The sequence below is a fragment of the Scyliorhinus canicula genome, chromosome 20 (assembly GCF_902713615.1).
Source record: "Scyliorhinus canicula chromosome 20, sScyCan1.1, whole genome shotgun sequence".
In the NCBI taxonomy this organism is placed as follows: Eukaryota; Metazoa; Chordata; class Chondrichthyes; order Carcharhiniformes; family Scyliorhinidae; genus Scyliorhinus; species Scyliorhinus canicula.
The window spans coordinates 50,949,184-50,965,795 of NC_052165.1; the positions used below are offsets into that span (position 1 = coordinate 50,949,184).

The 16,612-nt window shown below is 49.0% G+C and overlaps 1 protein-coding gene across 3 annotated transcripts in view; it reads right to left on the reverse strand.

Annotated features, from left to right (window-relative positions):
* Positions 1-16,612, reverse strand: part of zgc:136858 (uncharacterized protein LOC678543 homolog) — a 159,847-nt gene that overhangs the window by 18,676 nt on the left and 124,559 nt on the right. For all 3 annotated transcript variants that reach the window (XM_038780951.1, XM_038780952.1, XM_038780954.1), the window contains one exon: positions 15,870-15,958. In XM_038780951.1, coding sequence (XP_038636879.1) covers positions 15,870-15,958 — 89 coding nt within the window. The remainder of the gene's footprint in view (positions 1-15,869; positions 15,959-16,612) is intronic.

Below are 16,612 nucleotides of genomic sequence, written 5' to 3' on the forward strand. Positions count from 1 at the left end.
GCTGCGGATACGAAATCTCACGAGTCATCAGACTCACTCTGCCCGGCGAGACCCCAGATCTGAATATTGAAATCAACCTTACGGCTTATTTAAATACTCGACGCCGATTTAAATACCCTTCACCTGGCACTGAGGGCTAACCGGCCGCGCCTGGGAAAACTGGCCAGGGCCCGTTTAGTATTGGTCCGCACAAATGTGGATGAGTCGTAAGGGCACTTGGGAGGGTCTTGACGGCTACTGAAGACCCCCGGGTGGTTGGGGGCAGGGCAGAGTGGCACCCTGACACACCCCATGGCACTGCCAAGGTGCCAGGTTGGCACTGCCAGAGGTCAGGCCCGGCATTTGGGGCTTTGCCAGGTAGAGGAGATGTTCCCGGGACCTCCCCAAGATTGGTAGGGGGGTGAGGGGGTCAGGAGAGGATAGGGGTTTGAAGGGAGGCGGGGTGGGGGGGGGGGGGGGGGGGGGGGGGGAATGATCGGGGCTGGTCTCCTGCAGAGAGAAACTCCCTGAGGCTAAGGAAGACAGCAGGGTGCCATTGGATAGGGGGATGTTTCTCGGCACTGCAGCCGCTGCTGAAACCCTGCTAAACACGCCATTCGGACACCCTCCACTGAATCTCACTCCGTGTCACGTCATTTTGTTAGCTATTAACTGGAAGACTGAATTACTTTTATAAAATTATCAGTCCACAGGGATCCTAATATTCATTAAGTGCTTCTTCAGAGATATTTGCCATACATCTACCTAATACAGTTTAACCTCATATTTTAGGGAGTATTGTATACAACCAAATTTTGCTTTATTAAGTTGATGCCTTTTAATAACCTATAAAAATGTAATTTTTTTCCATCCAATTCAGTACCATTGATTGCACACAATTGAATTTATGGTGCTGTAAAAATGGAAAACATCACTGGCGAACAACCTCTCTAGCCTCGAAAAACTAATGTCATATTTGTGACATGTCAGATAACTGCAGTCTGATCAATTGAAAATATTTTAACACATTTTCAAAGTTTCGTTGAAAGCACACAACCCTAGTATGTAGCTATATGAATTACAAGCATTAAACAGTACTATAAAACTCTGCTTTATTGCTCAACTCAACTAGTTTCAGTGTGTTCTGTATTATAAAATGACATGCCAATAACCTTGCCCACAGTCCAGACAATGTAGCAGACTCTTTGCCAGTTCTCTTAGTCAAAATAATGTTCTTTTGTTGGGTCAGTTGTTTCATTTCATTTTTTGGCTGTAAATATATTTCTCTCTGAGGTTTTTCCTTTCCTTCTATTTCTCCTTTTCCAAAGCTTTTTCCTTCCCTATCACCTTGCAGCTCTCTCCTGTAACTGTGAATAATTCCTTGATTGAACAGTTACTTGATCTCCCTGTTGAGATCTCAACATCCTTTTCCCCCAGAGGATTCGGTCAGAAACAATTCTAGTCTCATTTCCATGGTAGGCAAGATCAGGAAATTTATCAGGTTACAGGTTGACCAGGGTAAATCTCAAGTCTGAAATGTGTCCAATATTACTTGCCTTATTATGCTTGTCTCAACTGTAACTTTAGTTAAAAAAGGACTTTAACTTGAGTTTGTTAACTTGAGTCCTGGGAGTAGGAGCAATCTGCTTTCCAGAGGTTGATATTCAAGTTGAATATCAGTCACCTTGGCAAATGTACTCTGTTGACGTTATACTTATTACGTTAAGTCAGAATCTAGCAACTCAGAGTGGTAATTAAAAGAGCAGTTTGCCCTCCCAGTTATTTTAACAGAGATATTGGTATAGGCTGGCCAGGAGAGCATTGGAAAGCCTGTGCCTGGAACTAACAGCGCACAGATGAGGGTTTCAGTGGCATAGAGAGAGAGATCAGAGGAGATACAGGGAATGTTAAGTTGAAAAGTAGGCAGCCTTTGTGGTCAGCTTGAAGAAGGCATGGAAGGAGATGGGAGAGAAACTAGAGAGACATTTAGAGTTATGGCGAGTGGGAACCTAGCTGGAAGTTTGACCTCATGGTCAGAAGCATTAGAGGATGCTGAACAGGTGGTTTCAAAGAACAAAGAGATCAAGAACTCTATCCACTTGTAGGAGGTGAGAGGACTTTAAAGAGGACACAGTCTACATAGGCTACATCCCCCCCCCCCCCCCCCCCCCCCACCCCGCACACACACACACATTGAACAGGATGCCCATTTAATCCATTTCCTTCAAACAGGAAAATTTGTTTCAGTTTAGCTCACTCAGCTAAATCGCTGGCTTTTAAAGCAGACCAAGCAGGCCAGCAGCACGGTTCGATTCCCGTACCAGCTTCCCCGGACAGGCGCCGGAATGTGGCGACTAGGGGCTTTTCACAGTAACTTCATTGAAGCCTACTCGTGACAATAAGCTCATTTCATTTCATTTCATAGATGCCATTGTCTCAGGGCTGGATTCTCCTGAGCGCCCGCCGCTAGAATGCCACGGGCGAGCTGCGTACTATGAAGAACTCCATTGACCTCGGGCGGGATTCTCCTGTCGCCAGGCGGATGCATCTGGAGAATCCAGCCCTCTGTTTATTCTTACCCAATCTCTGGTCGGTGTTTGCAAGGTCGGAGAAGAAAAATGCCATATTTATCTTATTTTGCAAAAATAATTTACAGATGATCACAAGTCAATTTTAAAGCTTAAAAATATGACAAACACAGCTGATCATCACTGCAAAGGTCTGTTAAAAATATAGATCACTGATCTGAGATTACTGCCTAAAGATTTAACAAGTGCATGTGTAAATTGCCGAGTTTCACATTTTTGAAACTGCAGGGATATTAATATCCAATGAATGTACTCCGGTGATGAGAGGGATCACCAAAAAGTGCAGGCTTAAACACAGCAAGGTCTGTTGCTATTACCACGATGACAAACAGTAATGAAACATTGACTGTGGTGAGTAAGGAGGAACCAAAAATGGTGAGATGGAATTGAGGAAGAAAAATGTACGGTAGAGAGTAAGGAAAGGCATAGGATTCATCGGAAAGAAGAACTGAATTCTTACAGGAAATACTAACAGGTTACATTGTAACACTGCTAATAGGCTTACATCTAAATAATGGGTAACTCCAATTCATTTTCAAATACTTAATTCCATTTAACAGGAATTAAATGCAAAACTCTTCATTTATCAAGAACTCAGTTACCAATGAAAATAAATTCAATGCATAAATTCATAATGCTTCTTTGCAATGGCACAATGTGTTTTAATGTGGTTTGGTCAGCTGTACATAACCAGGGGCTGTATATTCATGTGGAAATTCTGCCGGACTGGCTAACTCATTTTCCAGAATGTTTGTCTTATTTTACACAATCACCTCCAATTCAACCAGTTTAGATAGGTCATAGGATGACACTATCTTTGTGAGTTAGCTTAACTGTACAGCCTCCATTAGTCCAGCATAAATTTGCTCTGGACTACTGCCAGGTTTTGAGTCTGTGGAGCTAGAAATCCTGCAGGGAATAAAGGAACACCATCTCCTTCAGCAAGCAGCTGAATGTGCGCCCCCACCCCCCTCCCCCCCACCATACACACACAATTAGGCCTGGTCGTTTTTAATCAAGTTACACTGAGGGAAACCAGGGGCCCACACAAACTCCATTCAGAGATCCCTGAGGTTTAGTGGCAAGAGGAGGATTGCTGCTGAATGCTCTGAATAGGCTGTCACCGATTTATAGCAATGGAAACTTTACTCCCTCAAGTTCTAATCAAATTATGAATTGTAAGGAAATGAGGGTGTTAGAACACTGTTCCTTTTCCTTTACCCAGTTGCACCAGTAAATACTTCATCTAAAGTTTGAGTTTGATGAAGCAAAATTTACATTGCCCCATCAAGCACTCCTTGATCAAGCATCAGATGTGCTAGGTACACAGTGATTTTCAAATCCATTTTGCTCTGTTTCTACTTCAAAATAACATGATCAGTTTAAATGCAAATTTGCTGCTTTTTGTATGGCGTTCTCTCTGATCTTTGAGTAGACTTTTGCCTAGAAGGCCTGAGCTCACACGTGGAAATGGCAGGAACCTGATCAATGTTAATCAGGATCAGGTGAAACTACGCCTAATTTATTTTGACCGGCTGGATTATCACCCATTCCAGTTCTCATCCACTGAACATTGGAGGTCGAAGTTAGGATGTAGCCATTTTGAACGTATTCAAGGGCTGACAACTCCTAATCAGGAAAGCTGGATGGAGATAGAACAGACAGCTTTTTTTTTTGTTAGCTGCTGCGTGTTTAGAAGCAAAAAATTATCCCCATTAAGTGCCTCTGTTGTGGCAGGTTTTGCACAAATTGTGTTGCTTCTTTAAACTGGGGCTTCCTTTCCTCTGTAGTTTTACAGGGTGTGAAAGTCAGACAGGAGAGCACTGAGAGAGCACTGGGTAGATGGGGATATACTGTAATGAGAAGGTTTTATGTTAAAGATGTCCCCAAACAGATGGACAGGCACTCCCCAATAAATTGAGTAGGAGGAAGATTCCTTTCAAGGGTGGGTTAGCGGTCTACGATCAAAGTGGGTAGAAAGAACGCGACAAACGTGAAAGAACAGGTTTGCAGTATATAGTCACCATTTCACGCACGCGAGGTTGGCTCGTTGGAGTTGTTCTCCTATCATATATATGACTGCAGTTTTCAAATTTTCTGCTTTCGTTGTTGTAAAAAATGGAAAAAAAAACTTCTGGGATTGACTTGTTTTTTAATATTTTTGATTATTGAGATAAATAACTCGTTCAATGTCTCTCAGTTAATTTATTTCTGCTCAACATTATCCTTCATGTTTTCTTCCTTCGCATGTTCTATGCTAATCTGTATAATCCAAGGAAATCCCTTGTTTCTTTGAACTAATCCTTTCCAAATTGTTACTGTAGTTTGGTTAGGGTGGGAAGATGAGAAATGTAACTACTGCAGAATCAAGTGAGATTAGAGGGCTGGTTGAAGGATTTGTCACCGCCTTTGAGATGCATTTATTTCCAATATTTCTGTGCATGCTTCTACAAATGGCAAAATCTAGAAACTCTACTTAAGAGTCTGGTTACAACCAGGCTTCCTTCACAGTGCTCACGGAGAATCCCACATCCTCTATCACGTGACTTGATAATACAGTTTTAAGTGAGTTACCTTAGTGATTACTCCAGTCAAAATATTTTGACTCAAATGTGATAAATGAAGGATATGCCACAGCCTGCAATATGATGATACATAACTCGATTAATGTCATAAACTGTAAGCCAATCATCATTTCTAGTGACCCAATGCAACTAACTATTTCTGCAGATTCACGGTAGCACAGTGTTAACATTGTTGCTTCACAGCTCCAGGGTCCCAGGTTCGATTCCTGACTTGGGTCACTGTCTGTGTGGAGTTTGCATGCTCTCCCCGTGTCTGCGTGGGTTCCTCCGGGTGCTCCGGTTTCCTCCCACAAGTCCCGAATTTGTGCTGTTCGGTAATTTGGACATTCTTAATTCTCCCTCAGCGTACCCGAGCAAGCACCACAATGTGGCGACTAGGGGCTTTCCACAATAACTTCATTGTAGTGTTAATGTAAGCCTACTTAGAACATATAGAACATAGAACAGAACAGCACACTACAGGCCCTTCGGCCCACGATGTTGTGCTGACCATTTATCCTAAACTAAGATCAACCCCTTCAAAATTTACTGCTGTCCATGTGCCTGTCCAAGGAAGCTGCAGCAAAACCTCGCAGCTCTTAAACTCAATTCCCCTGTTAATGAAAGCCAACACACCATGCGCCTTCTTAACAACCCTATCAACCTGGGTGGCAACTTTGAGGGATCTATGTACATGGACCCCAAGATCCCTCTGTTCATCCACACTTCCAAGAATCCTGCCTTTAATCCTGTATTCAGCATTGAAATTCGACCTTCCAAAATGAATCACTTCACATTTATCTAGGTTGAACTCCATCTGCCACTTCTCAGCCCAGCTCTGCATCCTGTCAATTTTGTGACAATAATGATTATTATTACCTGCACTCCCCCTGCCCCCCCTGTCACCCGTATATGTCCCCAATCCTACCCTCCCCTTCCATATCTGGGAGCAGCAACCGCTCCAATAAATTATACTTCAGCAGCTTTGGAAACCCTCTCCATTCATCCGCTCAAAGTCCCTCACTTGCATATACCTGAATTTGCTTCCCTTCGGCAGCTCTACCCTCTCCCGCAGCTCTTCGAGACTTACAAGCCTCTCCTCCAGGTATAGATCCCTCACCAGCCCCACCTCTCTCCACCTCCTATACATGCTATCTGTCTCCCGCAGCTTAAACCCACTGTTCCCACACAGCAATGTTAGCACCGATATCCCTTCCATCCTGAAATGACTCCTCAACTGGTTCCACACCCTAATCGTGGACTGTACCACCAGGCTCGTCGTATAACTCCATGGTAGGCCGCCGTCACCGTGGCCCTCAGGCTGGACCCTTACAGGACTCCTCCTCCATCCTGACCATTCTGACCCCTCTCCTTCTCCGCATTCACCGCCCAGTAATAGTGCAACAAATTCGTAGCGCCAGCCCCCTTTCTGCCTTTTCACCCTAGATGCCTCACCCGCCCGTGTAAACTCCAAAATTGCTGCATCCAATTTCCAAAATATGCCCTTCGGAATATAGGTTGCAAGGAATACAAACAGGTACCGTGGCAGGACATTCATTTTTACCACTTGGACCCTCTCCGCCTTGTCAGGTGTAATGTATCCCATCTCCTAAAGTCCTCCCTAACCTCCCCCACCAACTTTGTTAGGTTTAATTTGTACATTGTCGCCCACTCCATCACCTGAACCCCCAAATACCTAAACCTGTCCCTGGCAACCCTGAAGGGCAGCACTCCAAATTCACTGGAAACATCTGACTCTTTCCGAAATTCGGCTTATGGCCCGAGAAGGCGCCAAACCCCTTTAATAAGCCCATAATTCTCCCCATACTCTTCAGTGGCTCTGATACGAACAGTAGCAGGTCGTCTGCATACAGCGACACCAGGTGTTCCCTACTCTCGTTTGTAATCCCCACTCTGTTGGCCCCCTAAGGTCAATCGGCAAGCGCTCTATCACCAGCGCGAACAACAGCGGCATCCCTGCCTCGCTCCTCTATGCAACTTGAAAACTCTGTCAACTCATCTCATTTGTCGGTACACTCGCCACCGGTGCCATGTACAGCAGACGCGTCTGTGCCTCAAACTTCAGCCCAAACCCAAACCTTCCCAGAACCTTGAACAGGTACCATCACTCTACCCGGTCGAAAGCCTTCTCCGCAAGCACGGAGACCATTACCTCTGGTACCCGCCCCCTCAAAGGGGTCATGATCACATTCAATAACTGCCTTATGTTAGTGGCATGTTGCCTGCCCTTCACAAGACCCGTTTGATCCTCTGCAACCAAACCCGGAATACATCCTTCCATCCTCCCCGCCACAAACTTAGCCAACACTTTCACATCCGTGTTCAACAGTGATATGGGCTGTATGACCCACACTCTAGTGGGTCCTTCCCCTTCTTTGGGATTAACGTGATCGACGCCTGGGTCAGTGTCTCCGGCAGCTCCCCCTTCTCCAGCACCTCGCTAAACATCCTCAATAGATGTGGTGCCAACTCCATCGCCAACTCTATATCGAACACCACCAGGTAACCGTCTGGCTCCGGGGCCTTCCCCGACTTCATCCCTCTTATGCTTTCCATCACCTCTGTCAACCCTAGCGGCTCCTTCAGTGCCTGCCTCATCTTCTCAGCCAGCTGCGGGAATTCCAACCCATCCAAAAACCGCCCCATATCCCCTTCCTCACCCCCCAGATCGGCCCGATACAATTTCTAATAATATTCCCTCATTAATCCTCCCGACACGACCTCCCCCTTCCCTGCCCGCACTCTCAGGATTTCTCTGGACGCGGCCTACCTCCGTAACTGATGTGCTAGCATGCGGCTTGCCTTCTCTTCATATTCATACTGCACCCCCCTCGCACTCTGTTGCTTCCCAACAGCCCTTCCCATCATCAGCCTACCGAACTGCCCCTGTAGCTTCTTTCTCTTCCCCAATCCCTCCCTGGTGGAGGCCCACGAATATTTCCGTCCACTCGACTATCTCAGCCAATAACTGTCCATACTCCTCCCTCCGTCTCCTATCTCTGCACCTTGAACGAGATAATCTCCCCCCAAACCACTGCCTTCAATGCCTCCCAGAATGTGGCCGCCGATAGCTCTCCGTTCTGATTCAGCTCCACATAGTCTCTGATCACCAGCCACACTTTCTCACAGAACCCCTTGTCCGCCAAAAGCCCTGAATCCAACCTCCATCACGACCTCTGTTCCTGCCTCGAGCTAAGTCTAACCTCCAGCCAATGCAGCACATGGTCAGAAATCACGATTCCCGCACACTCCGCCCCACCACCATCTCTCAACTCACCACAGGGAGTTACCTTGTACACGTGCAAGAAGGAGTACTCTCTCTCCCCGGGTTCCTAAAGTTCCACAGATCTACCATTTCTATCCTGTCCATAAACCCGCCCAGCTCCTTCACCTCCTCAACCTTCCCATTGACTTGGGGCTTGACCTGTCCACCCTGGGTTCCAGCACGCAATGAAACGATCAACTGATGCATGACCAGGTCTGGAATCGCTCGCAGCAATCCCTTTACAAACAACACATCATCCCAACTCGGCACATTGACTAAACATTCATTAGCATCACCACCGACCCTCCAAACATTCACTGGCACCACCACCGACCCTCCAAACATTCACTGGCACCACCACCAACCCTCCAAACATTCACTGGCACCACCGACCCTCCAAACATTCACTGGCACCAACACCGACCCTCCAAACATTCACTGGCACCACCACCGACCCTCCAAACATTCACTGGCACCACCGACCCTCCAAACATTCACTGGCACCTCCGACCCTCCAAACATTCACTGGCACCACCGACCCTCCAAACATTCACTGGCACCACCACCGACCCTCCAAACATTCACTGGCACCTCCGACCCTCTAAACATTCACTGGCACAACCCACCCTCCAAACATTCACTGGCACCTCCACCGACCCTCTAAACATTCACTGGCACAACCCACCCTCCAAACATTCACTGGCACCACCACCGACCCTCCAAACATTCACTGGCACCACCGACCCTCCAAACATTCACTGGCACCTCCGACCCTCCAAACATTCACTGGCACCACCACCGACCCTCCAAACATTCACTGGCACCACCACCAACCCTCCAAACATTCACTGGCACCACCACCAACCCTCCAAACATTCACTGGCACCACCACCGACCCTCCAAACATTCACTGGCACCTCCGACCCTCCAAACATTCACTGGCACAACCCACCCTCCAAACATTCACTGGCACCACCACCGACCCTCCAAACATTCACTGGCACCACCACCGACCCTCCAAACATTCACTGGCACCTCCACCGACCCTCTAAACATTCACTGGCACCACCGACCCTCCAAACATTCACTGGCACCTCCGACCCTCCAAACATTCACTGGCACCACCACCGACCCTCCAAACATTCACTGGCACCTCCGACCCTCCAAACATTCACTGGCACCACCCACCCTCTAAACATTCACTGGCACCACCGACCCTCCAAACATTCACTGGCACCACCACCGACCCTCCAAACATTCACTGGCACCACCACCAACCCTCCAAACATTCACTGGCACCACCGACCCTCCAAACATTCACTGGCACCAACACCGACCCTCCAAACATTCACTGGCACCACCACCGACCCTCCAAACATTCACTGGCACCACCGACCCTCCAAACATTCACTGGCACCTCCGACCCTCCAAACATTCACTGGCACCACCGACCCTCCAAACATTCACTGGCACCACCACCGACCCTCCAAACATTCACTGGCACCTCCGACCCTCTAAACATTCACTGGCACAACCCACCCTCCAAACATTCACTGGCACCTCCACCGACCCTCTAAACATTCACTGGCACAACCCACCCTCCAAACATTCACTGGCACCACCACCGACCCTCCAAACATTCACTGGCACCACCGACCCTCCAAACATTCACTGGCACCTCCGACCCTCCAAACATTCACTGGCACCACCACCGACCCTCCAAACATTCACTGGCACCACCACCAACCCTCCAAACATTCACTGGCACCACCACCAACCCTCCAAACATTCACTGGCACCACCACCGACCCTCCAAACATTCACTGGCACCTCCGACCCTCCAAACATTCACTGGCACAACCCACCCTCCAAACATTCACTGGCACCACCACCGACCCTCCAAACATTCACTGGCACCACCACCGACCCTCCAAACATTCACTGGCACCTCCACCGACCCTCTAAACATTCACTGGCACCACCGACCCTCCAAACATTCACTGGCACCTCCGACCCTCCAAACATTCACTGGCACCACCACCGACCCTCCAAACATTCACTGGCACCTCCGACCCTCCAAACATTCACTGGCACCACCCACCCTCTAAACATTCACTGGCACCACCGACCCTCCAAACATTCACTGGCACCACCACCGACCCTCCAAACATTCACTGGCACCTCCGACCCTCCAAACATTCACTGGCACCACCCACCCTCTAAACATTCACTGGCACCACCGACCCTCCAAACATTCACTGGCACCACCACCAACCCTCCAAACATTCACTGGCACCACCGACCCTCCAAACATTCACTGGCACCACCGACCCTCCAAACATTCACTGGCACCACCGACCCTCCAAACATTCACTGGCACCACCGACCCTCCAAACATTCACTGGCACCACCGACCCTCCAAACATTCACTGGCACCACTGACCCTCCAAACATTCACTGGCACCACCCACCCTCTAAACATTCACTGGCACCACCCACCCTCTAAACATTCACTGGCACCACCGACCCTCCAAACATTCACTGGCACCACCACCAACCCTCCAAACATTCACTGGCACCACCACCGACCCTCCAAACATTCACTGGCACCACCACCGACCCTCCAAACATTCACTGGCACCACCCACCCTCTAAACATTCACTGGCACCACCGACCCTCCAAACATTCACTGGCACCACCACCAACCCTCCAAACATTCACTGGCACCACCGACCCTCCAAACATTCACTGGCACCACCGACCCTCCAAACATTCACTGGCACCACCTCCGACCCTCCAAACATTCACTGGCACCACCACCGACCCTCCAAACATTCACTGGCACCTCCACCAACCCTCCAAACATTCACTGGCACCACCACTGACCCTCCAAACATTCACTGGCACCACCACCAACCCTCCAAACATTCACTGGCACCACCCACCCTCTAAACATTCACTGGCACCACCACCGACCCTCCAAACATTCACTGGCACCACCACCGACCCTCCAAACATTCACTGGCACCACCCACCCTCTAAACATTCACTGGCACCACCCACCCTCTAAACATTCACTGGCACCACCGACCCTCCAAACATTCACTGGCACCACCACCGACCCTCCAAACATTCACTGGCACCACCGACCCTCCAAACATTCACTGGCACCACCACCGACCCTCCAAACATTCACTGGCACCACCGACCCTCTAAACATTCACTGGCACCACCAACCCTCCAAACATTCACTGGCACCACCGACCCTCCAAACATTCACTGGCACCACCGACCCTCCAAACATTCACTGGCACCACCGACCCTCCAAACATTCACTGGCACCACCGACCCTCCAAACATTCACTGGCACCACCCACCCTCCAAACATTCACTGGCACCACCGACCCTCCAAACATTCACTGGCACCACCGACCCTCCAAACATTCACTGGCACCACCACCGACCCTCCAAACATTCACTGGCACCACCGACCCTCCAAACATTCACTGGCACCACCCACCCTCCAAACATTCACTGGCACCACCGACCCTCCAAACATTCACTGGCACCACCACCGACCCTCCAAACATTCACTGGCACCACCACCGACCCTCCAAACATTCACTGGCACCACCGACCCTCCAAACATTCACTGGCACCACCCACCCTCCAAACATTCACTGGCACCACCGACCCTCCAAACATTCACTGACACCACCACCGACCCTCCAAACATTCACTGGCACCACCGACCCTCCAAACATTCACTGGCACCACCGACCCTCCAAACATTCACTGGCACCACCGACCCTCCAAACATTCACTGGCACCACCAACCCTCCAAACATTCACTGGCACCACCGACCCTCCAAACATTCACTGGCACCACCGATCCTCCAAACATTCACTGGCACCACCACCGACCCTCCAAACATTCACTGGCACCACCCACCCTCCAAACATTCACTGGCACCTCCGACCGTCCAAACATTCACTGGCACCACCACCGACCCTCCAACACCCTGCTCACCATCACATATCTCTCCCCTGGATCCCTCACTTCCCTGGCCCCTCCAAACTCCATCTTTTTGCTCAGCTGGATAGCCAGCCCCCATAACTTTGAATTGAACCCCGAGTGAAATACCTATCCCACCCATTGACCTAACCTGATACTTCACCCGGATGGGTCTTTCTCCATCCATGACCCTGCTCCAAGTCCAACACTGCCAGGACAAGTCCCCCATCCCCAACTCCTCCCCCTCCCCCATCTCAGTTCCGTTCCCCAGAATTATCTGCCAGGGTGGCAGATCCTGCCCGAAGGCTCCTCCTTTCCCCCCCCCCCCCCCCCCCCCCCCCCCACTTCTCCCCTCACCTTTCCTTCCTTGGGCTGTGCAAACGGCTCCCTGTGGATCCCACCCTCCCCCACACAAACAAAGACACATCCAAAACCACAGGTCACCTCCTCCAAAAAAGAGCCAGGACAAGTTGCGGAGAGGGGGAAGCTATGGTTCTGCTTCTCCCTGTTCCACCGCAGGATCATCTCCTTCTCCACAAATTTGTGGAGTCTCATAATTACCATCTGTAGCGGCTCTCCCGCTTCTGCCTTAGAGACCTGCGCACTCTATCCACCTCTGGAGCCTTGTCCGGCACCCCCTCCACCTCCATCCCCATCTGCATCCTTGAGATTTATCTCACTGTACTCGTGTCTTCCACACCTTCAGGCACGCCAACGCTACGCAGGTTTTGTCTACTGGATCTATTCTCCTGCTCTCTACCTTTGCCCTTAACGATTTGCAAAGATCCCCTAGGAGCCCCACCTCCGCCTCCAATGCCACCAACAAATCACTGTGGCCGGACATCACCCTCTCCACCTCCCGGATCTGCCGCCCCCGTGCCTCTTGACTCTCTCCATCGATCCTTTCAAAGGCCTTTGATCGATCCTCCTGCAACTCCTTTCATTGCTAGCGGAACTCCTCTCTGATTAACGCCATCAACTGCTCCATCTGGGGTTTTCCAACTTGCGACAACCCTTCCCCACTTGCGCCACAGGTCTCCTCCAGTCCCTTGGGCAGGTTTTAACCTTCTTGTGCCAGGTCTGATAACCAGCAGACATGCCACCCCTGGGGGGGGGGGGGGACCTCTCCTCGACACCAGCCACATGTTCCTGTCCAAATTCTCCCACTTTCGGGTAAAAAGAGCTCAAATCAACGCCTTCGAGCCAGAGTGGCAACAACTCACTCCAAAGCCGCCACCGGAAGTCCTGCATCTTGTATGTTACTGGCCAAGTCTCCACTATGAAAGGAATAATGAAGCTACTAAGGAGCTTTGGCTCCTTTTCAGGGTATAAGCTGAACCTGGAGAAGATTGAATACTTTCCAGTTAATCCCCCGGGGAAGGGAGCCAATTATCTTCCGTTATCTGGGTATCCAAGTTTGGTCTATGATTCATTGGTTAAGAAGTCTAATGAGCAGAGTGAAGTCAGACCTACAAAGGTGGGATCGCCTCCTGCTATCACTGGCAGGCAGAGTCCAGACTATTAGGATGAACATTCTTCCAAGGTTTTTGTTTCAATGCCTCCCTGTTTTCCTCCAAGTCTCTCTCTGCCAGGATTAACAGGCTATTGACCTCTTTTATTTGGGTGGGTAAGTCAACAAGAATAGAGTGTTCCTTCAGAAGGATCGGCAGTCGGGGGTCTGGCATTACCCAACTTGCTCTTTTATTATTGGGCGGCCAATATTGAAAAGGTGCTCGGGTGGTTGCGGGAGCCGAGCTCCGTATGGAGTCACATGGAGGACGGTTGATGTGGCGGCTCGACTTTGCAAGCTTTGGTTATGACTTCACTCCCGCTCTCCCCGGCGAAGTAGTCCTCAAAGCCAGTAGTGATCTCTACTTTAAGGATATGGTACCACGACAAACTGGACTCCATGTCATTCTTGGCCCCCATCTGTGGCAATCACTTGTCTGTGTCACAGAGTTTGGATGGGATGTTCAAGGTCATGGAGGGGAAAGGGCCTGGAAAGCTTTGGGGATCTGATCGTGGAGGGACGATTTGCCAGTTTGGAGCACTCGGTGAAATATCAACTGTCATTCTGCTAATTCCAGCTGTGCAATTTTATCCCGAAAGCCTGTCTTAAGTTTCCTTTAGCCCCTCAACCCAGCCTGCTTAGGTGAATCCTATTGCTGGCGGGGTCTGGGAGGAACATTTAAAATATTTATGGGCAGATCATGCTAATGGAGGGAGCTTCGTTGAACCAGGTGAATGCAAAGTGGACAGGGGAGTGAGGTCCTATTCTGGATGGAGAGTTGTGGTGTGAAGCCCTTCGCAGGGTGAAGCCCTTCACACTTCTTTTTGTGCGCAGCTTAACCTGATTCAACTCAACGTGATGCACAAAGAGCACCTAACCAAGGCAAGGATGAGTGGGTTCTTCATGGGAGTGGAGGACAGGTGTGAGCGGTGCTCTCACGGGCCCGCCTACCACACCCACATGTTCTGGTCGTGCCCTAGGATGGTAAGCTTTTGGGTCTCCCAAAACCCAACACCATGTCAGCAATTCTCAATATGAGTCCTTGTCCGTTAATGGCCATTGTTGGGAGTATCGGACTCGCCAGGGCTGCAGACCAGGGTGAAGGCAGACGTTCTGGCCTTTGCCTCGCTGCTAGCCCGGCGGCGAGCTCTGCTGGGATGGAGATCCTCAACTCTGCCCAATTCCTCGGCCTGGTTGGATAACCTTATGGAGTTTCTATATCTGGAAAAGGTCAAGTACATCATTACAGGGTCGGTGGAGGGATTCTCCCTGAGGTGAGTCACTAATTTCCTACTTTAAAGAATCAATTGTCATCAGGTGTTTGTGGGAGGAATTCGAGTAGTTAGTATTGTTGTGAAAAGATTATATGATAGGTTGTGTTAGTCTTGTTTTTTTCTGTGTGCTTTTAGCATTACATTATAATGTGTAACATCGGCTATGTTATGGTTATCCGGTTGTTACAAATGAAAAGTTTTAATAAAAACATTAAATAAATAAATAAATGTTACACGACGGCTGGACTGATTATTCTCACTGCGGTTTCACTTGACGTCTCGCACCATTCGAAAACAAAACTATACACCCCCACGAACCATGTTCCAAGTTGGGGTATCCTCGTGGATAACATCAGCGTGGTTTGTGACAGTCTTATCTGGGTTGACCTGTATGCTATGACCTGTGGAATGTGCCTCCTCTAATGGCATGGTCATGTCTGGACAGTTATAGGTAGAAAGCTGGATTGGTGAATGTGTATCCAACCTCTACACATCAACATTCCAACACAGTATATCAGAAATTCACCACACCTAGAATCAAAGCCCTGCCAGAACAACAGTGCCAAATACTATTAGTCTGAAGTAAAGATAAAGATTTAAATCTCAGTTCACTCAGATGCACAGGTTGGTGAAGATGATTAAGGTGCCTTACCTATCACCAGCTCCGGACACATTCAGTATTTCTTCTGCTTCAACAGCAATTGCTGGGTAATGGATAGCACAAAACGTACCAGGTACGTCCTGGGGAAAAACAAAAAACATTTAAATGTAGGATATTAAATAGTAAATGTAGACCATGTTATTGAGTAATGGACACAGGTCTCGGCTTCGACAGGTTGAGTTACAAAACTTGACCATAATCAAAGGTCAGCACTTCCCAACTTGGGGCTGAGGTAAGCTGGAGACTGGGTCCACCCAGGCCCTTCTCAGTTCTAGAGGCTTTGAGCGAGACCCATGGCAACTGCCAACTCAGATTATTTCCCCCGCATCCTGTAAGTAGCTCAGTGACTAGATGTTAATTCAATATTGTGTTACTGGGGTGATTGAGAGTTTCAAAGGATAATCGCATCATTGAGAAATAGGGAGGAGGAAGAAGAGGTGACTATCCGAGGGGTGGGGAAAGGAACAATTAGAACAGGGTTATCCAACAAAATTTGCACCATCAAATGGATTTGAAACTCCAGCTTTCTGCAGGGAAAATGTGTCTCCAGGCAAGGCTATCAAATAATTTGCAATGGCATCAACAACAAGCTCCTGGTAAGGATATTAGTAACAATTTGTTAGCACGGCAGGCCAGACCAATGTCTGGATGTTTTGATGAGTATCAGGCAGTAGGATGTGGTGTAACTGGATTTGATGTATGGAATGAGTAGGCTATCAAACTGAATTAAAATA